Source organism: Chanodichthys erythropterus, chromosome 14 (genome assembly GCF_024489055.1).
Source record: "Chanodichthys erythropterus isolate Z2021 chromosome 14, ASM2448905v1, whole genome shotgun sequence".
NCBI classification, from domain to species: Eukaryota; Metazoa; Chordata; class Actinopteri; order Cypriniformes; family Xenocyprididae; genus Chanodichthys; species Chanodichthys erythropterus.
The window spans coordinates 41,162,253-41,180,947 of NC_090234.1; the positions used below are offsets into that span (position 1 = coordinate 41,162,253).

An 18,695-nucleotide genomic window follows, 5' to 3' on the forward strand; every position below is an offset into this window, starting at 1 on the left:
ATATATATATATATATATATGTATGTGTGTGTGTATATTAGTTATGGGATGCCTGACTTTACGTGCACCTCACCAAACTCACTCATCCATGTCTTTATGGACCTTGCTTGGAACAGGAAGGGGCCATCCCCAAACTGTTCCCACAAAGTTGGGAGCATGAAATTGTCCAAAATGTCTTGGTATGCTGAAGCATTAAGAGTTCCTTTCACTGGAACTAAGGGGTCAAGCCCAACCCCTGAAAAACAACCCCACACCATAATCCCTCCTCCACCAAACTTTACACTTTACACAGTGCAGTCAGGCAAATACCGTTATCCTGGCAACCGCCAAACCCAGACTCGTCCATCGGATTACCAGACAGTGAAGTGTGATTCGTCACTCCAGAGAACATGTCTCCACTGCTCTAGAGTCCAGTGGCAGTGTGCTTTACACCACTGCATCCGACGCTTTGCATTGCACTTGGAGATGTAAGGCTTGGATGCAGCTGCTCCGCCATGGAAACCCATTCCATGAAGCTCTCTACGCACTGTTCTTGAGCTAATCTGAAGGCCACACAATATACCCCATGGTCTATAACAATTGACTGTAGCATGCACTGACCCAACTCTGTGATTTTATGTGGCCTACCACTTCGTGGCTGAGTTGCTGTTGTTCCCAAATGCTTCCACTTTGTTATGATACCACTAACAGTTGACCGTGGAATATTTAGTAGGGAGTAGTGACTTATTGCACAGGTGGCAACCTATCACGGTACCACGCTTGAATTCACTGAGCTCCTGAGAGTGACCCATTCTTTCACAAATGTTTGTTGAAGCAGTCTGCATGCCTAGGTGCTTGATTTTATACACCTGTGGCCATGGAAGAGATTGGAACACCTGTATTCAATGATTTGGAGGGGTGTCCCAATACTTTTGGCAATATGTGTGTGTGTGTGTATATATATATATATATGAGTGTGTACATTGAATCAATGAATCGGGATGCCTGTAACGATACCCAGCCTTATGTATATCATGATTGATTTATTTATTTATTTATTTTTTAGAAAAACATTGACAAATACACTAAAGAACTTAGCCATGCAATGTATTCAGTTACTTATTTTATTCCTTTTTCCCTTTTCCTCTCTTTCCTCATGTTCCCTCTTCTCTTGCTATCAACTCCTGTGTCCCATTGTTCTATTCCCTAAACCATTTGCACATTCTCTCCTCTGTCTCTCTGTTCAGGTTGTTTTCAGCTATGTAACGTGTTCAGGCAGAACATGGAGATAGACCAGTGTCTGCTGGAGTCTCTGCCGTTGGGCCAGCGTCAGAGGCTGGTCAGACGCATGCGTTGCGAGCAGCTGCGGGTCTACTACGAGCGTGAACGGACACTACAGAAGCAGAGCTTCCCCAAGCCCCGGGCCACCAACCGCAAAAAACAAAGAATCAGCTTCACTCTTTCAGACGTCATCCAGGATGCCATTATACGACACGACGACAAAGAGGGTAAGAAACTTATGTTTGTTTATCTGTTATCTTGGTTTCATGTTGTAAATTATATTTCTCACAAGCAAATTAGACCAGTGCTGATTGAATACCAATTGGGGTCGTTCACACAGGACGTTCTTGAGCTGTCAGTACCACTTTACAATAATAACTCATCAGTTAAAGGTGCTATAGAGGATGTTTTGTTTCATACATTTTTGCAATATTACTTGAAACTGTCTTTACTAACTGATAAAAGACTATTTATTAGGTGCACTGAAAGGAATAATTTCAATATACATCATCTGTGCACGAGGTAGGGCCTTAAAAACATCAGCCAATTGTTTGTGTGATCTTCGCATAAACGATTGGCCCTCTGGCTTGTCAATCACTGCCATTATGTTCCTTGTGAGAGACGTACGCAGATTGGCCCTCTTGGCCAATCATTCATGTGACGATCACACAAACGATTGGCTGATGTTTTAAGGCCCTACCTCGTTCTTTCTTTTTAAGGCCCTACTTCATTCTAAAATGCAATTGTCTCTTACATCTAAAGAGTGACACTAAAAGAAGAGAATTGAAAAGGAATGTGTGTTGTCTGTGTTTGAGTTAGTTTGAGTGTGTTTGTATTGCAGAGAGAGAGAGAGGGGAGTGGCTTAGTCAGCAGGCAAGATGGTGAAAAAGGCCAAATTAATTTCCAGAAAGGCGAGCTGTCACAGGAGTTGCCATTAGCTGCTGAGTATTAGATCATTCCTCAAGCTGATTATGGGCCAGTCAAAAAGCTAATATTCAGAGTGTGGCGCGCCACTCCTGGGACAGGCAAAAGTAATCTAATCAAGAGCTTGCAGGGTAAAGGAGCTTGTGTGAGACAGGGTGACAATCACAGAGCGGCCACCTTCTGCATCATAAGCAATGGTGGAGGCTAAATGAATTCAACCCAAGTCAGCTATTTCTGTCCGTGACTTTGCGGTAGGGAGTGGCAGAGCTGTTCTCATTCTGCTTATGCAAGATAAAGGCAAGAGGACTCTCGTTTTTAATGTAGTGCCATCCATCTGAAGGCAACATAAAACTTTATCACCAAGGAGATCTGAAAGTACTGCATTTTATAGTCAAACTGACTCATTTCCCAGTTGATGCAGATTAAGTGTGAACAGTCATGAACATTGCAACAAAATATTATTAATTAAAACACCTACTGTTTGATCTATTAGGTCTGCTCGACTTCTTTCTTTCTTTCTTTTTTTTGTGCATAATGGGCATTTTCTTTGGTTCTGAAGCTTCTCCATCACATAGTTTGTTGAATTTTAATGGTTCAGTTGGGCTTTGATTGCATATTTAAAATCTTTTTCGACAACTATAAATGCATGGTTAATCCAGATATTACTAAATTCCTGAGGTAATTAACTGTCATATGATCAACCAGCCAGTAATGATACTGATTTTTAGTTTCACAAATCTTTAATCAAAACTTGCTTTACTTCAAGACTAATTACAACCAGTAACTTCTCAAGTCTTTTTGAACAGTTCATTAAAGGTGCCCTACAACGTTCTTTCACAAGATGTAATATAAGTCTAAGGTGTCCCCTGAATGTGTCTGTGAAGTTTCAGCTCAAAATACCCCATAGATTTTTTTTTAATTAATTATTTTAACTGGCTATTTTGGGGCAACATTAACTATGCACCGATTCAGGCTGTGGCCCCTTTAAATCTCACGTTCTGTACTATAAAACAGTGCATAAACATGGCAGGTTGGAGCTAAACTCTTTAGGACGTTGGTCCTCTAGGAGCAGGATTGGAAACACCGATTTTACAGGGAATAGCAAAGTGTGGTCAGTTTTGATTGGTGCTTGTGAAGTCTGTATGTGGTGATGTTTTACAACCTCCTAAAACTCATCCATCTGTTCCTTTGTCTTTCTCTGTGCAGTTTTCCATCTTCATATCTTTCCTTCTGCCAGTCCCTGCCAACTATTTTCCCAGCTGTCTGGGTAAATCTGTGTCAGATATCCCAGCAGCCTTTGCAGGTCACCATGTGCATCTGCCTTATTGGCTGTCAGCCTGGTTCAGCTGGTCTACGGCACCAGCTGGTGTTCCTGTGGCAACGCCTGTTGGAAACATGGCACCTTTGGCTGAGGATGAATGGCAACTTTAGCCCACCTACTAAACACTAATTACCAAATTGGCAATGACTTTAGCTTTTGTTCTGATCACTCATCCAGACGTGATCAGCGTCTTGTGCAAATGCCTTTTGACCAGTCAGTGACTTGGAATATTGATTTCTCATGGCTCTGTGCCTGTGTTTTGGTTTAAGGCGTCAGTGTTGCTTGGCTACTGTATACAGTGAGAGTCGTTTTCAGAGACTGTCTGGTTCATTCAGTAAAACGAGAATGCATTTGCACAGACAAAAGCACCTCTAAGATCCTTCACCCTCTGGAATAAATAATTTTATTTATTATCATGAACATTTTGTAGAATTTTCATTATTGTTAAAAACTGCTGAAAGATTTGTTTTCTTTTCAAACATCCAGTTTTTTTTATTATTATTATTCTTGAAAATTAAGGTTCCAAGAGGGGTTTTTGCAGCGATGCCATACAAGACCCATTGGTTCCCCAAAGATCCTCCGGGTTACTGGCCTGTGTCCGTTCTCGAACCATTCCGTGCATTTCCACTGTAGAAAATGGGTGGAAGGATCTGTTCAACTCTGGCCCTAAAACTTGCTCGTAGCCATGGAACAGGGAGCTGTGGCAGTCTCCTTGAGCAATGTAGTAATGTTACACTACATTGCTATTTATATCTTTAATATACAAAACCGTGTGCACCCAGCATGCGAGATTGAGTGAATTAATGGTTTCAGTTTCAATATATCTTCAAAAAGGACAGATGAGAGTACCAGGAGTTTGTGCAAGCTGCTGGTACACCAGAATCACTCCCGGCACTGTGAACAGCAAAACAGAAGTGCCGCACTGCCTGCTCGAGCACCAGAAAGCGCATTGTTTGATTTTAGACTGGTTGTAGTCAGGTAAACAACACATAGCAATGTTTGTTCCTCACATCTGTGGAAACACATGGTGTAGTCTGTGGAAATATGTCGCAGTTCACCTAGTCGAAAAAGTCTCTGGAAAGCAAACCATTCTGGTGGAAAAGTATGGAGCTAGAAATATGACAAAATTATCTGAATTTGAATTGTGTAAATTCAAGAACATTACAAATGATCATTCAGATATGTGTAACATATCGAACGCTACCACACTTAAGTCATGTAATCGCGCCTGCTATGTTACACATATCTGAATGATCATTTGTGACTTTCTTGAGCTGAAAACGCCAGCTAGTGAAATAGCCTAACATCCAACTTTGATAACAGAATGTAGCAGAAATATAGTAATTGTAGAGTTATGCGTGACTGTTAAGCATGCTAATCACTTCCATACTAAATTTACTTTATACTAAAACAAATAAGCGTAGCAGAGACACCCAGAAATAAATGTCTTGCATGCAGATCATTTTGTCATATTTCTAGCTCCATAGTACAGCGGTAACAGTTCTTGAACAGAAGAATCTTTTTCCCCCCATTGTGTAAAGAACATTTAAATAATATAAAACATTTTCCCACTATAAAGAACCTTTTGTGCAACTAAAGGGTTCCATGGATGTTAAAGGTTCTTCGTGGAACCATGATCAGCATGAAGTTGACATTGCAGAATGTTCTGGCTGAGAACTGCCCACTGAGAACTGAAAACGACTATATGACATCCATATAAAGTGACAACTATAGTTCTGTCATGACAACTCTCGGAGTGTTTGGCATGGTAATGGGTATGACAATGTTTGGTCTTGGAATAGATCTGCTATGCTGCTGCTGCAGAGCAAGTACAGGACTTGCTACTGCCAATACATACATGACACGCTGCTGTGAGCAAGTAAGACATGCTGCTACTGTACAATATAGCGTACATGAATTACCCATAGCAGATCTATACAGGTGGAGCTGGGGAAGGTGGAGGCTTTCTGAAAGCATGCTGCACTGCTAAGGCAAATGCTACTCATGTATTTGAAGAATGAGCATATAAGCTCATTGGCTACTGATACAGCAGGAACCAATCAGCTGTGTCCTATAGATGATGATGAGATTACGAGCAGGTTGAGTTAAAGGACCTATTAGCCTGCTCATCTAGAGTTTCATGACAGAACTTTGCATTTATTTTGTTACATGATGGCAGGGTAAACTGAATAGTTGATGCCATAAAAATAGATTAGTATGGAAAAAATTCAAACAACAAATGGCAGTCTATACAGACTGGTGTACAAAAGAAGCTTAAAGGTGCAGTAAGCGATTTTCTGAGAATCATTGTTGAACTGTTGATATTTGAAATCAACCCAAACAAACACACCCATCCCTTCATTGCTCCACCCCCAACATGCACGAACACGCAATGAAACATTGGAATGCCTCTATCACAGCAGAAGCAAAGCAAAATTAGGCTTTGCAAAAAGTGTAGATGGCAAATGAACGACAAGGACGAACCAAAAATTCACTTGCAGTAGATGAGTATATTTAAGAAAGAGTTTGTTGTTAGTCGCCAGCAGTACACTCTCAAAACCAATGTTACTCACATATGGAGCAGAAACGTTTCCATTTTCAGGCCTTAATGCTTAGGTCTCTCCAGTGCTGGAAGCTCTTGCCTGATCATAACCCTTCTTTTTCCAGTGATATTCCTGTCCTTTTCTCGTTTTGTAATGTCTCTCAGTCATCTCTCTTTCTACAGTCTTTCTTCAAATCCCCCTCTTGTTCACTCTCTCTCCTACTCTGAGTGTAGTCAGCCTCGTTGTGCTTATACTCTTGCACGCTAACTGTTTTTAGAGATTAGTAATTTATCTGATGCTTGTAAACTTGCAGTACACTTTTTTTCTTTTTCTTTTCTTTCTTTTTTTTTTTGGATCATTCCCGTCTTTAGAGGAAGGTTAAATGCCTTCCTAACTGACACATTGGTGATGGTCTATTGATTTGCCCCTTGTGGGACTTGAATTGAAATGTTATTCCACTTATTCTACACCCTTATCACTGTCACAGGAACTTGATGACAACTGCCAGCAAGCATCACTTAACACATGTACCATACATGTGCAGATACTCTCCATTAGGCCATTTTTGGTTGTATGTTTTACAGGAATGTGCACGTATGTGTGATATTGCTGACGCTTCTTTTTTGACAGGAGTTTCAGCATACTGTATTTATATGCAGGGAATGTGTTAGCCTCAGGCTGAAGATATCCCAGAGGAACCCTGGGAACACTGTCGGCAATGTTCCCCATCGCCCCATCTTTAATCATTTTAAAAGTCGTTCAAAATGTGTAAATACCACATAATCAGGAGTTTAGGGATGTTCCAGAGGTCAGAATGGAAAAGGGGCACGTTTTGAAGCAATAGATCACTGGAGGGTGTTACACTCCTGTGGTAAAGGGAAATATTTTGCATGTTACAAATGTAATTGGTATTTGAGGAGATTGTTGAGGTTTGTGATAATTTTTTTTTTTTTTCTTCTTCTTCTATGTGAATTTCTACTGGTTCTGCTTTCATAGAGTGATGTAATTGATTTTTACTGCATGGATTGTCTGTGTTATCTTAGCATAGCACACAAATGAGGGTTGAGGGACTGTGTCCATACATTTTACTCGGTCAGATCTGAGCCCTGAAGACTGACTGAAACTGATCTGAATCTTGCACAAACAAAGTACGCATCAAGCCATTGAGCTCTTAGATGAGCGGCACCTCCTCAGTTGCATTTGTGATGCTCTGCATTTATGTGGCGACAAGCACCGAGGCGTGAGAGAGATGGGGATCACACACCAGTGATACCAAGACACAATTAGATTACACACTCTGCCTCTCAGCCGCTATAACCCCTGCTGTTCACATGGCTTCTCAACGGTGAACTGAAGCATCACATTTTTGTGACACCAGCTCAGGGTTAGATGTTAATGAATCTCTGATAGAAATGCAGACCCCAGCCTCTACTTTTTTTTAGCATATTGAGTGTGTGTTAGTTTATGCTCACTGAAACTTTTCAATGTCATTTCTTCCTCCAGTCGCGGATTAGCAAGTAACACTCGCTCACTTTTATTTATTTGGTTAGGGGCTTGTTCGAATCCTTTACTTAAACCTTAAATCTTAGTCGCCTCAAATCTAATGGCTTGTTGCGGAGAGACGTATGTTTCTAAGTTATTGAAATCAAGGCCCCGATATATGCACGGCAAAGTCCTTTTCATTCTTCGCTTAGGGGTAAAAAGAAGTTATATAAATATCTTTCAGTGGTATAATGTTAGTGAACATCTCGACGCCTCCCATAAGGCTGGAAGTAGCATTTAGATGAACATGTAAATATGTGTTACATGCTTTTCTCAGAATTAATACAACAAAAATTACAGTGTTGAGAAAACAGCAGTAAAGAAACCATCTGATATTGATGCGATATTAAACCATAGCGATGTCGATTATGTGTCATATGTATGTTCAGTTTAGTTTAGTTCAGTCTTGTCTATATTAGTTCTCAATAGTCATTATGGTTTCTAATTTTTTAAGTTCTGTCAGCTGTTCCTGTTTAGTGTCCTCATTTACTGTGCATTTATACTCCCTCTTCTGTTCTGTCATTTGTCGGTTATTGTTTGTGTATGAGCACACTGTAACGCTTCCGCCTGTTTGTTGAATTAAATTATTGTGATTCTGCATTCGTCTGCCTTCTTCATCCATGACAGAATAACTGATCCTCAAGAACGAGTAAAGAAAAAAAAAGAAAGGAAAAGTTGGACTCACCTGCACTGCACCACCTCCTCTGCCCAAATAAGCGACGATGGCTGGAGTATCTGGTGATAATGTTCCGGAACGGCGACCTTTCTCTCTCTCTCTACACCAGCAAGCCCAAGGCACCCACCGAGGCCTACCCAGAACAGGAGCCGGAGAACACCAAAGACCTGGAGCCCAGGCAGGCGAATCAGTCCATCGCAGAACCAGGAGCAGACATTGACTTAATAGATCTATGGTCCCCACCCTCGAATCTTCAGCTTCTTTGCCGGTCCTGTCCAGAAGTTTTCTTCAGCCCTCATCCTTGCCTTACTTCCTAATCCCATCTCCATTACTGGTTATGGCCAGTCCCCTGGATTCGTTGGCACCAGTAGTGTCGTCAAGCTCCTTGGCTCTGCCCCCGCCGCTAGTTCCGTGTGGCTCATCCAACTCTCCTCAGGCTTCCCTTCTACCAGCTTGGCTTGAGGCAGCGTCCCCGGCTGCATCTCGGACCTTCAGACCCATGTCTCCGCCTTTGCCCGTCAGCTCATCACCATCGCCTCCGCTCCTCCTTTTCTACAACCTCCCCATTGTCCTTGCTCTCTCCAGCGTCGCCCCGGTCATCCGAGTCCCCGTTGCTGCCGCCTCAGTCCTGCCAGTCAGCAGCTCAGTGCTAGGCTTCCAGGCCTGCAATGTCGCCCTGGTCCGTCAGCCACTCTGTTCCATTGGTTCCTCCACTCACCATGGTGTCTTGCCGAGGGGGGCGCTATGTCACATGCGTGTTCGGTTTAGTTCAGTTCAGTCTTGCCTGTATTAGTTCTCAATAGTCATTATGGTTTCTAATTAGTTAAGTCTTGTCAGCTGTTCCCGTTTATAGTGTCCTCATTTACTGTGCATTTATACTCCCTCTTCTGTTCTGTCATTTGTCGGTTATTGTTTGTATATGAGCACACTGTTACGCTTCCGCCTGTTTGTTAAATTAAACCTTGTTTATTATTGTGATTCTGCATTCACCTGCGACAATATGTTTGCACCATCTCTGTAATTTGGCACTCCAGTCAAGTCACATTTTTTTATATATATATACCACTTTATACAATAGATTGCTTTAAAGTCAGCAGTTTTACGATATTAAACATGAAAAAACAGTCAGTGTCGCTTTCAATTCGAATTCTAAGTTCAATTTGTAATGTAAAGAAGCTCTCCAGTGTGTTCATTTTTACTCATGTCTGACCTCGACGGACTCATCAGAAGAAATTAATTGAAGATTTCCGCATCAAAGAAGGTGGAGCCTCAGAGCCACACCTACCTATCATGTAATCACCACAGACCATAACAGGTATGACCACAGACTTTTCTGGAACTCCTGAAATGAACTCTTTTGGCCTGATTTTGTTCAAAATGACATCACACCAGTTTGTTCTTCGATTTCGCTTTAAGTATATTGGGGCTTTTACAGTTTTCATCTTGTGGACCAAAAAACTGGGGGGGGAAATACTTTATATCTAGTGTCTAGTGAATTGTATCTAGTGACCAGAATATCTTAAATACTTGATGGTGGGCTCTTTTGATTTGGACTAGTAAGCAACCACCCAGAACATCTATGCTATATGTAATAAAAGGACTAAATAATCATTTGGGCTCTACTGGGCGGTTCCAGTATCAGTTTGAATTCTAAATATGATCTTTTATATTGTGTGCATGCACCTGTGGATGTGTTTTTCTTTTATTTTTTTTTTTATTAGAGGTCATCATTGTCTTAACATGATCAGCCTCATATGAGAGTGGGAGCAGGAGCATATGGTGCTCTCGGAATATAGAGCAATGAAATCAATTCCATTTGAATTGGTTTATGTGCGGTTTCTGAATGCTGATGGAAACTGTATTTGCCCCAGGTACTGGCCTGTTATTGGGCTGGTATTGAATGTTATTCTCAGTGTCAGCTTGATAAATCTTATGGGATTCACACACATGAATATCTTACACCTCAGAAAGCCAAAGCTACTACAGGTTGTTTTGTGTCTCCTTTTTGGGGTGCTGGAACCCTATTGTGTTTGTACTGATTTAGTCTTCATCGTTGTCTTCATGTTTGCTGTCATCGTTGCCATCTTTGTTTTTGTTTTTTTTGTCTTATGCCCTAAAAATGTCTTTCCGTCAGAGACCGTAAATCACAAAGGCCCCAAACTCGGCAGGATTGTCATAACGTGCACCGCTACTTGGACAGAGACATCTTTATATTATAGAGACATATAGTCACATTTTGGTACCCTGTTTTTGGAACCTGATAACGACTTTAAATGTAGTTTGCTCCATCCGCTGTCATTCTGTACCTCTCTCTTATTCTGTGCATTAGCTACAGTAGATTACATGCTGTTTCAGAGCAGCACACAGCACCTCTGCTAACTTTCCTACAGTAAATCTTGCTCTATTCATCTCGATCGGAACCTGCTAAATCAGCCATTTGAGAACAGCCACAAATATCAGTTGATTAACCTGTACATCTTAGAAAATACTGAGAAAATGGATTTGTTTTTAAACCAAAGATCAGTGCTAATGAATATTAGAAAGTGAATAATTATAAACTGTTACACACACACAAAAAAAAAAATAAATAAATAAAAAAAAAATATATATATATATATAATTATTTGATTTTATTACATTTTTTAATTTTGCACCAAGGATATGATACAGTTATTAACCTTTTCTCAGTCATTGCTACAAATGGCATTTTGTGCACAATTTCAGTTGTCTTGAAGTTTTCTACTGGTAGGGAAGATTTATTTATTTATTTATTTTTCTTAGTACTGTAATAAAGAAGCTACAAAACGTAGTAGTAGTAGTAGTAAGTAGTAAGTAGTAAGTAGTAGTAGTAGTAAGTAGTAAGTAGTAGTAGTAGTAAGTAGTAGTAGTTACCGACTTGAATCTACATAAATAATACATCACTGATGGATGTTGTGAATCTCTAAATTTCACTGTGGTACTCACAATTAATTGTTTTATATGGTTTTACATTTTTACTTACTATAGTGTTTGCTATCATTGCTGTCCAAATGTGGCATGAAAAGCTGTCAGAACCCAAGAAGCTCCTTTGTTTCATCCCATACTAGTTTAGGATGCAGTTAATGCAGATTTTTGCTAGTAGTGGATGCATGTACACAAATAACAAAAGATTATTAAGTATAAGTGTCCCACTTTACTACTTTCTTAGAAGAAAAGGTTTCTATATAGACTTTCAGGGGTTCTCATCATAGGGTCATTTTCATGGGATCATTTTATGGATTTAGTTTTAATGAATGAATGAATTAATTTATGTTCTTTTTTTAATTTTGATAAAAAATTTATGAATTAAACTCATAAACATACTTTATCACTAGAAAAAATGTAAAATTACACGTTAAACTTAAAATATGAGTCTGAGAAAAAAAAAAGAAGAATTGCTAGATGTAAACTCGCAATTGCAAGAAAAAAAGTCAGAAGTGTGAGAAGTCGCAATTAACTTTTTTTTTTATTTATTTTTTTTATTCCATGGCAGAAAAAAGCTTCTATAAATGTACCTGTATTAAGTCTACTAAAAACTTTACCAAGTCTTCGTTGTGATAAAGGTCTCACAAGAAATTGGATCTTTAAAATAAAATCTCAGGAATGTCCATCAATAAATATGGTGTACAGCTGTGATGTAAATATCAGTCACAAAGACATCTTTACCCATACAAAAAAAAAAAAATTACCCAGGAGTCCTTTTGAAGACTGTATAGCGCAGGCATCATTCCTTTCACCACACTGTGCCTCGGGGTCTCAGTAAATGCCACTAAATCATTGTTTCATCTCTGTAATGCAAATTAAAGATGACCACAAACTACAGCGTCCATTATTCTGAAAGACCAAGAGGTCAGAAACATCTCATCAGAAATTCTCTATGGGAATAATTCTCTGAACCTCAAGAGACTCTGAAGTCATTTTACACAAGGATTAGGATTGAAGTAGCGTGTCCTACTTTTGAAAGCCTTTGGAATGGGTCGGAATGATGTAACATATCATGGTCATGTATTTTGGCAGGTGGTTTGCAGAGGAAACATAAAATGGCTGTCAGGATAATGGAATAATGACAGAGCAGTGGGAGTGAGCAAATGAGAGTATTTACAAGCCCCTAGCAGCCCACTGTGATGCAGTGTTAGTGGCATTCCTGCAATACACTTTGTGTGACGAGATGGAAATTGGCAAGAAATAACACAGATGAAGATATAAAGTTCAACTTCGATATTGAGAACATACAGTTTGATCTCTCTTCTATTTCAGACCTACTATAGTGTTTAATTTAATGTCTGATTTTGTCTATGCTAAATAATGAATCTAGCAGGGTGAATGAGAACTATAAAATGCAAGCTTTTAGAAGAACACTTTATGTTTGTTTGTAACTAGATGAATTCTTACTTCTCAGTCAATTTTTAACATCTTACCTTTGAGGATTGACAATTATAATGGTGTAACTGCAGATAGTGTCAATGGGTGTCTTTTAAAATCAAACTAATGTCCATTTTTACTGAAGGATGTTGGTACATCCTTTAATACATCCCCCATCAAATACAATATAGTTTTAAGTAGTAACTGTATTGGACTTGGCAGGAAAACTAAATAAATTAATTAATAGCAAATTACAAATTGCGTACTATTTTAAAAACTCAAAAACTTAGCATTTTTAAAAACTCATTATGAAGGACCCTAACCCTGCCCCTAAACTTACCTATCACTTGGCTTTAAACAGATTGTACAAAAACATACGAGTGAGATCACACAAATTCGTATGATTTAGCCAATTAAGCAAAATGTAAAAACCATTGTTTTGGACATGACCCCATTTAAAACCTAGGTGAGAAAATAAAAGTGATGGCTTTTGTATTCCCACAATTTAAAGATCAAATTTAAAGTGACTCTATGAATCCAAACATTTGGCACACTTTCCTATTTTTACTTTTATTTCACTACATTCCGAAGCATCTTATTCTCTTTACTCCACTATGTTTCATAAAAAAACATATCGTTTCTTGTTAGTTTGAACTGAAGAAATTGCCACCCTCTCCGAGACTCAAGAGTAATGTCCGATTCGAGAATGAGCTGATTCTTTTCAAGGAACCTGTTGAACTGTATTGATTATTGTAAATGAAAATCAACTTTAGGTCATGTCTGTTGGTTATTTGTGAACTAAATCTGTTATAAAAGGGCAAGCTGTTTAAACCCATTGTAATGCATGAATGTGGACTTGTCCGTGTTTATATGTCACCATCTGTGTGGGACAGGCTATTTTAGGTAAAATGACACAAATTAATACCCATGCATCTTCCCTCGCTTCAGTTTAAAATGATATAAAAATACTATGTTTCCATAGCGTTCCTCCACATATGTTAACACATTTTGCCCCAAGTGATGTCTGTTATTTACATAAAAAATTGTAAAAAATAAGATAAACAGACGTTATGGTATATTATAATCTGTAACTTAAACTGATATTTTAATATATTGAAGTTTAATGATAAGTCTAGTTCTGGCTGGAACTAATAGTAAACATTGATCAGTATTTTTTACTTTAATACATTAAAAGTACTTTTGTAAATTGAAAAATAAGTACTTATACTTTTGCTGGAATAATATTTTACTAGGGTATCTGTACTTGATTTTTGTATACTTTGTCCACAACTGTTGGGTACCAAACTGGCCTGTGTCTTCCAATCCAAGGCACGGTCCATTTTGCCAGATAAGATGCGATACAATGCCAAGATGTCAACTGTCGCTTCAGCTCTTTCTGAGTGAAAAGGTTTCTGTTAGGAATTTGAATGGAATCAGAGCACTGACTACACATGACGAGGTTTTGACTTTTTTTTTTTTGTTATTAATATTTTCAGCTCCTTCAAGTAGCTGGAATTCTTTTTTTCACCCCAGTGAGCCCATTTTAACCTCCCCATTGCCCCCAAATCCTCCTCCTCTTATTGTCAAGGACTGAATTCTCCCCTGATCAGAAAAACATAGGCAGGCCTACAAAGCCCATTTCAAAAACATGAAGAATCTATGCTTGACTGGAACTCCCAACGGAATTCTCTCAGGTTTAGAGATAAAGAGAAACTTGCTTTGCTGTTTTCTGGAGGAGAAGATGATTCATTTAAGAGATGAAAGGCTGAAGTCTCTTGTCATTGATGGGGGAACATTGAGGAATGTGGGGGTACAAATGAGGAAAGGACCGAAAGATGGATATGGAATGGGTTTAACCCTGAATGAGAATCCAAAAGATCAATTTAAAGATCATGTCTGAGCTGAGACAATCGCAGTGAAATATAAATAAAACCAAAAAAGAAGATGAGGTGAGAGAAATGTTCACTTAATTAAGCTACAAAATACATTTGGCCTATATTTATACTTTTATTTTATAATCTTTATATTATAGAAAGAAACAAAATCAACCTAAAAATTGCTATTTCCCAACTATTTGTGTGCTATATTTGCATGCTATAGGCAGGAACACACCAGGCCGACGGTCGGACGTCGGGCAGTTTTTCTTCTTCAGCTGACTAAGTTTTCTCAGTGTGTTCCGCACCATCGGCTGAAGTTGGTCCTCGTCAGCTTTTTTTTGGCCGATTCGAAATGTTGAATCACCGTCGGAGCTCGTTGGTCCGTCGGGCCATTTGATCATTCTGATTGGCTGTTCAGCTACTGCCATCTGCTGGTACGGAAAGGCATTTCATCTCACGCAAGCGCAGAACTTATGTGCTACTTGGCCGTCGGCTGTTTAGCGTTGGTTTGGTGTGTCAGGCCAACTTTGGACCCAGACGCTGCTGACGTGAGCCAACCCCACAGTCTGCTTTCGTCACCTAGTTCGTCGGTGTTGGCTTGGTGTGTTCTGGCCTTATAAGAGTACTGAGCTGTTAGCGTAATGTAACCAGTCCTACTCGACCCGCTCTGAGCAGGATTCGAAATGTCGTCTCCTGCATGGCAGGCGGGTGCTCTAACAAGGACGCTAAAAACTACAGTCTCTAGTCGCCAATGTGCCTCTTGAAACCAGGGGAGTGATGTTTACCCGCACAGCTTTTACTAGCTAGCCTCCCTTACATTAGCAACATGCTAACACCAAACTCAATTTTGAGTTGTTTCACATGAATAGCTCTGCCTACAGCATGTAGAATGTTACTTATGAGGTTCCATTTGAGAAGACAGCTGCCTATCTAGACAGTAGACAACACATTAGCTCAGCACCAAAACCTGTGAGCTGCACTGTTTCAAATTGTTGTATACATGCTATCGGAATGATTCGATATGTTTGAGGTGCCACTGATTGAATTCAGACCTCTAGAGACGACATTTTGTTGTGTGCACTTCTCTTGCCCCCCTCCCCCCATTACCGTTATACATTAACATGGTCTAGGCCCATCCACACTGCCTAGATGACTGGCTCCCCTTTTGCTATTATGTTATGGCTAATGGATGACACCTGTATCCTGCTGCAGAACATAATGCACTATTGTAGTGTGTTATGCAAGATACACTCATGCACTTCATTACAGTTCAGCAGTGGATTTGATTTAACTCAAGAGTTCAAAGCACAATAGAAGCTGTTTTCTAAAGGTTTGGTTTGTTTATCTGGCAAAAAATCCTTAGCAACAAAGTCCTCCATATCTCAACACAGACCAACAACCCCCACATTCACTGAGGCAAATAGGACTATACACTAGTCCCTTATTCTCTGTTTGGCCTCTCATGTGAACAAAAGGTCATGTGAGGGAGATTTGTTTACACGTGGTTGTAATGTGTCTCAAATTAGTCTCCTGTGACCACTTCTCAGGTAGGATTTCGATGGTTGGGTTTTCTCAAGCTTACATGCTGATTGGCCATACTAAAACGCCCTGTTTACACCTGGTATTAAGATGCGTTTTGGTCAGATCTAAACGGGGTCTAGAACGTTTTGAGCCTGTCCACTTCTGACCACTTCCCGAGGTAGTCGAAAAGCATTTGACTGGATTGCTTTCGTAGTATAGATGCTCATGTGGTTGAAAGTGTTCAAACAGCCACAAAAGATCGCCTACTCTCCACCTACTGACTTAATGGCTTTGGTTTGAAGATGAAAAATGTACCAAACACAATGTTCTCTCACCATTCCTGATTTCTAGCACACGCTCACAGCATTTGGTGTGGTCTTGCAACTGTCAGAACAGAAACGAAAGCTGATGCGCTCTATACATTTTTCTGTCATCTCCTGGCACGTTCATATGTAAATTGCACAAGCTTATTTATCGAAAGATCTAAAAACATACATTTACCTGCCCATAGACCCTCCCCTCAAAGAAATCAGGACAGAAATGGTTGAAAGTGGACAAAAGAGACTAGATTAAAACACATGTAAATGGTGTCTCCTTCGTCTACTTGTGATCCGATTGACCAAAACACATCTTAATACCAGGTGTAAATGGGGCCAAAGATGCATATGTATGTGTTTTTACTATTTATTTTAAAGGTGCCCTAGAATTAAATATTCAATTTACCTTGGCATAGTTGAATAACAAGAGTTCAGTACATGGAAAAGCCATACACTGAGTTTCAAACTCCATTGTTTCCTCTTTCTTATATAAATCTCATTCGTTTAAAAGACCTCCGAAGAACAGGCAAATCTCAACATAACACTGACTGTTACGTAACATTCGGGGTGTACGCCCCCAATATTTGCATATGCCAGCTCATTTTCAAGCCATTAGACAAGGGCAGAATGTCTGGATCTGTGCACAGCTGAATCAACAGACTAGGTAAGCAAGCAAGAACAATAGCGAAAAAATGGCAGATGGAGCAATAATAACTGACATGATCCATGATATCATGATATTTTTAGTGATATTTGTAAATTGTCTTTCTAAATGTTTTGTTAGCATGTTGCTAATGTACTGTTAAATGTGGTTAAAGTTACCATCGTTTCTTACTGTATTCACGGAGACAAGACTGTCGTTATTAAACACTTGCAGTCTGTATAATTCATAAACACAACTTCATTCTTTATAAATCTCTCCAACAGTGTGTAATGTTAGCTTTAGCCACAGTGCACTATCAAACTCATTCAGAATCAAATGTAAACATCCAAATAAATACAATACTTACGCGATTAGACATGCTGCATGACGAACACTTTGTAAAGATCCATTTTGAGGGTTATATTAGCTGTGTGAACTTTGTTTATGCTGTTCAAGGCAAGCGCGAGCTCCCGGGGCAGGGGAGCACGAGAATTAAAGGGGCCGCAACCTATATATCGGTGCATAGTTAATGATGCCCTAAAATAGGCAGTTAAAAAAATGAATAAAAAAAAAAAATCTGTGGTATTTTGAGCTAAAACTTCACAGACACATTCAGGGGACACCTTAGACTTATATTACATCTTTTAAAACGACGTTCTAGGGCACCTTTAAAGCCACACTTAAAATCCTTGTTTTAGTGCAGTGGTTGATTTAGTAGTTCTTCTAATTTCTACTTTCCATTTAATCAAAGAATCCTGAAGAAAAAAAAAAAAAAGGGTTTCCATAGAAATTATATTTGTAATAATAAGAAATGTTTCTTAAGCATCATATTAGCATGTTAAAATGATTTGTGAAATATCATATGACCCTGAAGACTGGAGTAATGATGCTGAAAATTCAGCTTTGCCATCACAGGAATAAATTATATTTTAAAGTAAATTCAAATAGAAAACAGTTATTTTCAGTTGTAATAATATTTCCAAAAATAGTGGATATATCAAGTGTGTATATATAATATAATATGTTTTTCACCATATACATTGGTATTTATATGTGAAAATGAAGAGCTTATCAAATGTGGCAGTCCGTGGAATCCAAAAGTATCAAGAGCATTCCCATGTTATCCATATTCCTTATCTTTTAATCTCTCATATCCTACTATCTTGCCTTTTCCTCTCTCATCCTCTCCTTTCCCCATGCCTGGTTTCCATGGAAACGCCACATATGGTTCCAACAGCTGTTTTCCCATTTTCCCGTGACAGGTTGAATTTCGCCCACTCTTGCGCCCAACATCAAGTCTTAGGAAATGCAGCAGATTATCAACCACACAGAGGAAAACACATATTAGCCTTATCAGACAAGTGCCGACAGAGCACATTCCAATAAACCGGAGCACCGAAATGTTCGGATAATTCCAACAAAGTACAGTTTCATTCCAGAACTGAATATTAGACCATCTGCGTCTGGTCCATTTGAGCTCTGTAAACGTCTAGCAATGATAACAGTATGTTAGGCTTTATGGTTTATTTGACCCAAATGAGTCAAAAATTGGTTCCACCAGTAATAATCCACTCTGATACAGTAGCACAACATGCTTCCCACCAGTGTGCAAAGACACCTTATGGTCTAAGTGTGTCTACTGACCTCTATTTAGTTGCGGTCAGTAAAGAGGCCTGACTCTGCAGGTCCCT

At 39.3% G+C, this 18,695-nt stretch overlaps 1 protein-coding gene across 1 annotated transcript in view; it reads left to right on the forward strand.

The window, feature by feature from the left end:
• The first annotated feature begins 1,232 nt into the window (after positions 1 to 1,232).
• myo16 (myosin XVI) overlaps positions 1,233 to 18,695 on the forward strand; it is a 203,165-nt gene continuing 185,702 nt past the window's right edge. Inside the window, exon 1 of the mRNA XM_067410402.1 lies at positions 1,233 to 1,487. Coding sequence (XP_067266503.1) covers positions 1,262 to 1,487 — 226 coding nt within the window. The 5' untranslated portion in view covers positions 1,233 to 1,261. The remainder of the gene's footprint in view (positions 1,488 to 18,695) is intronic.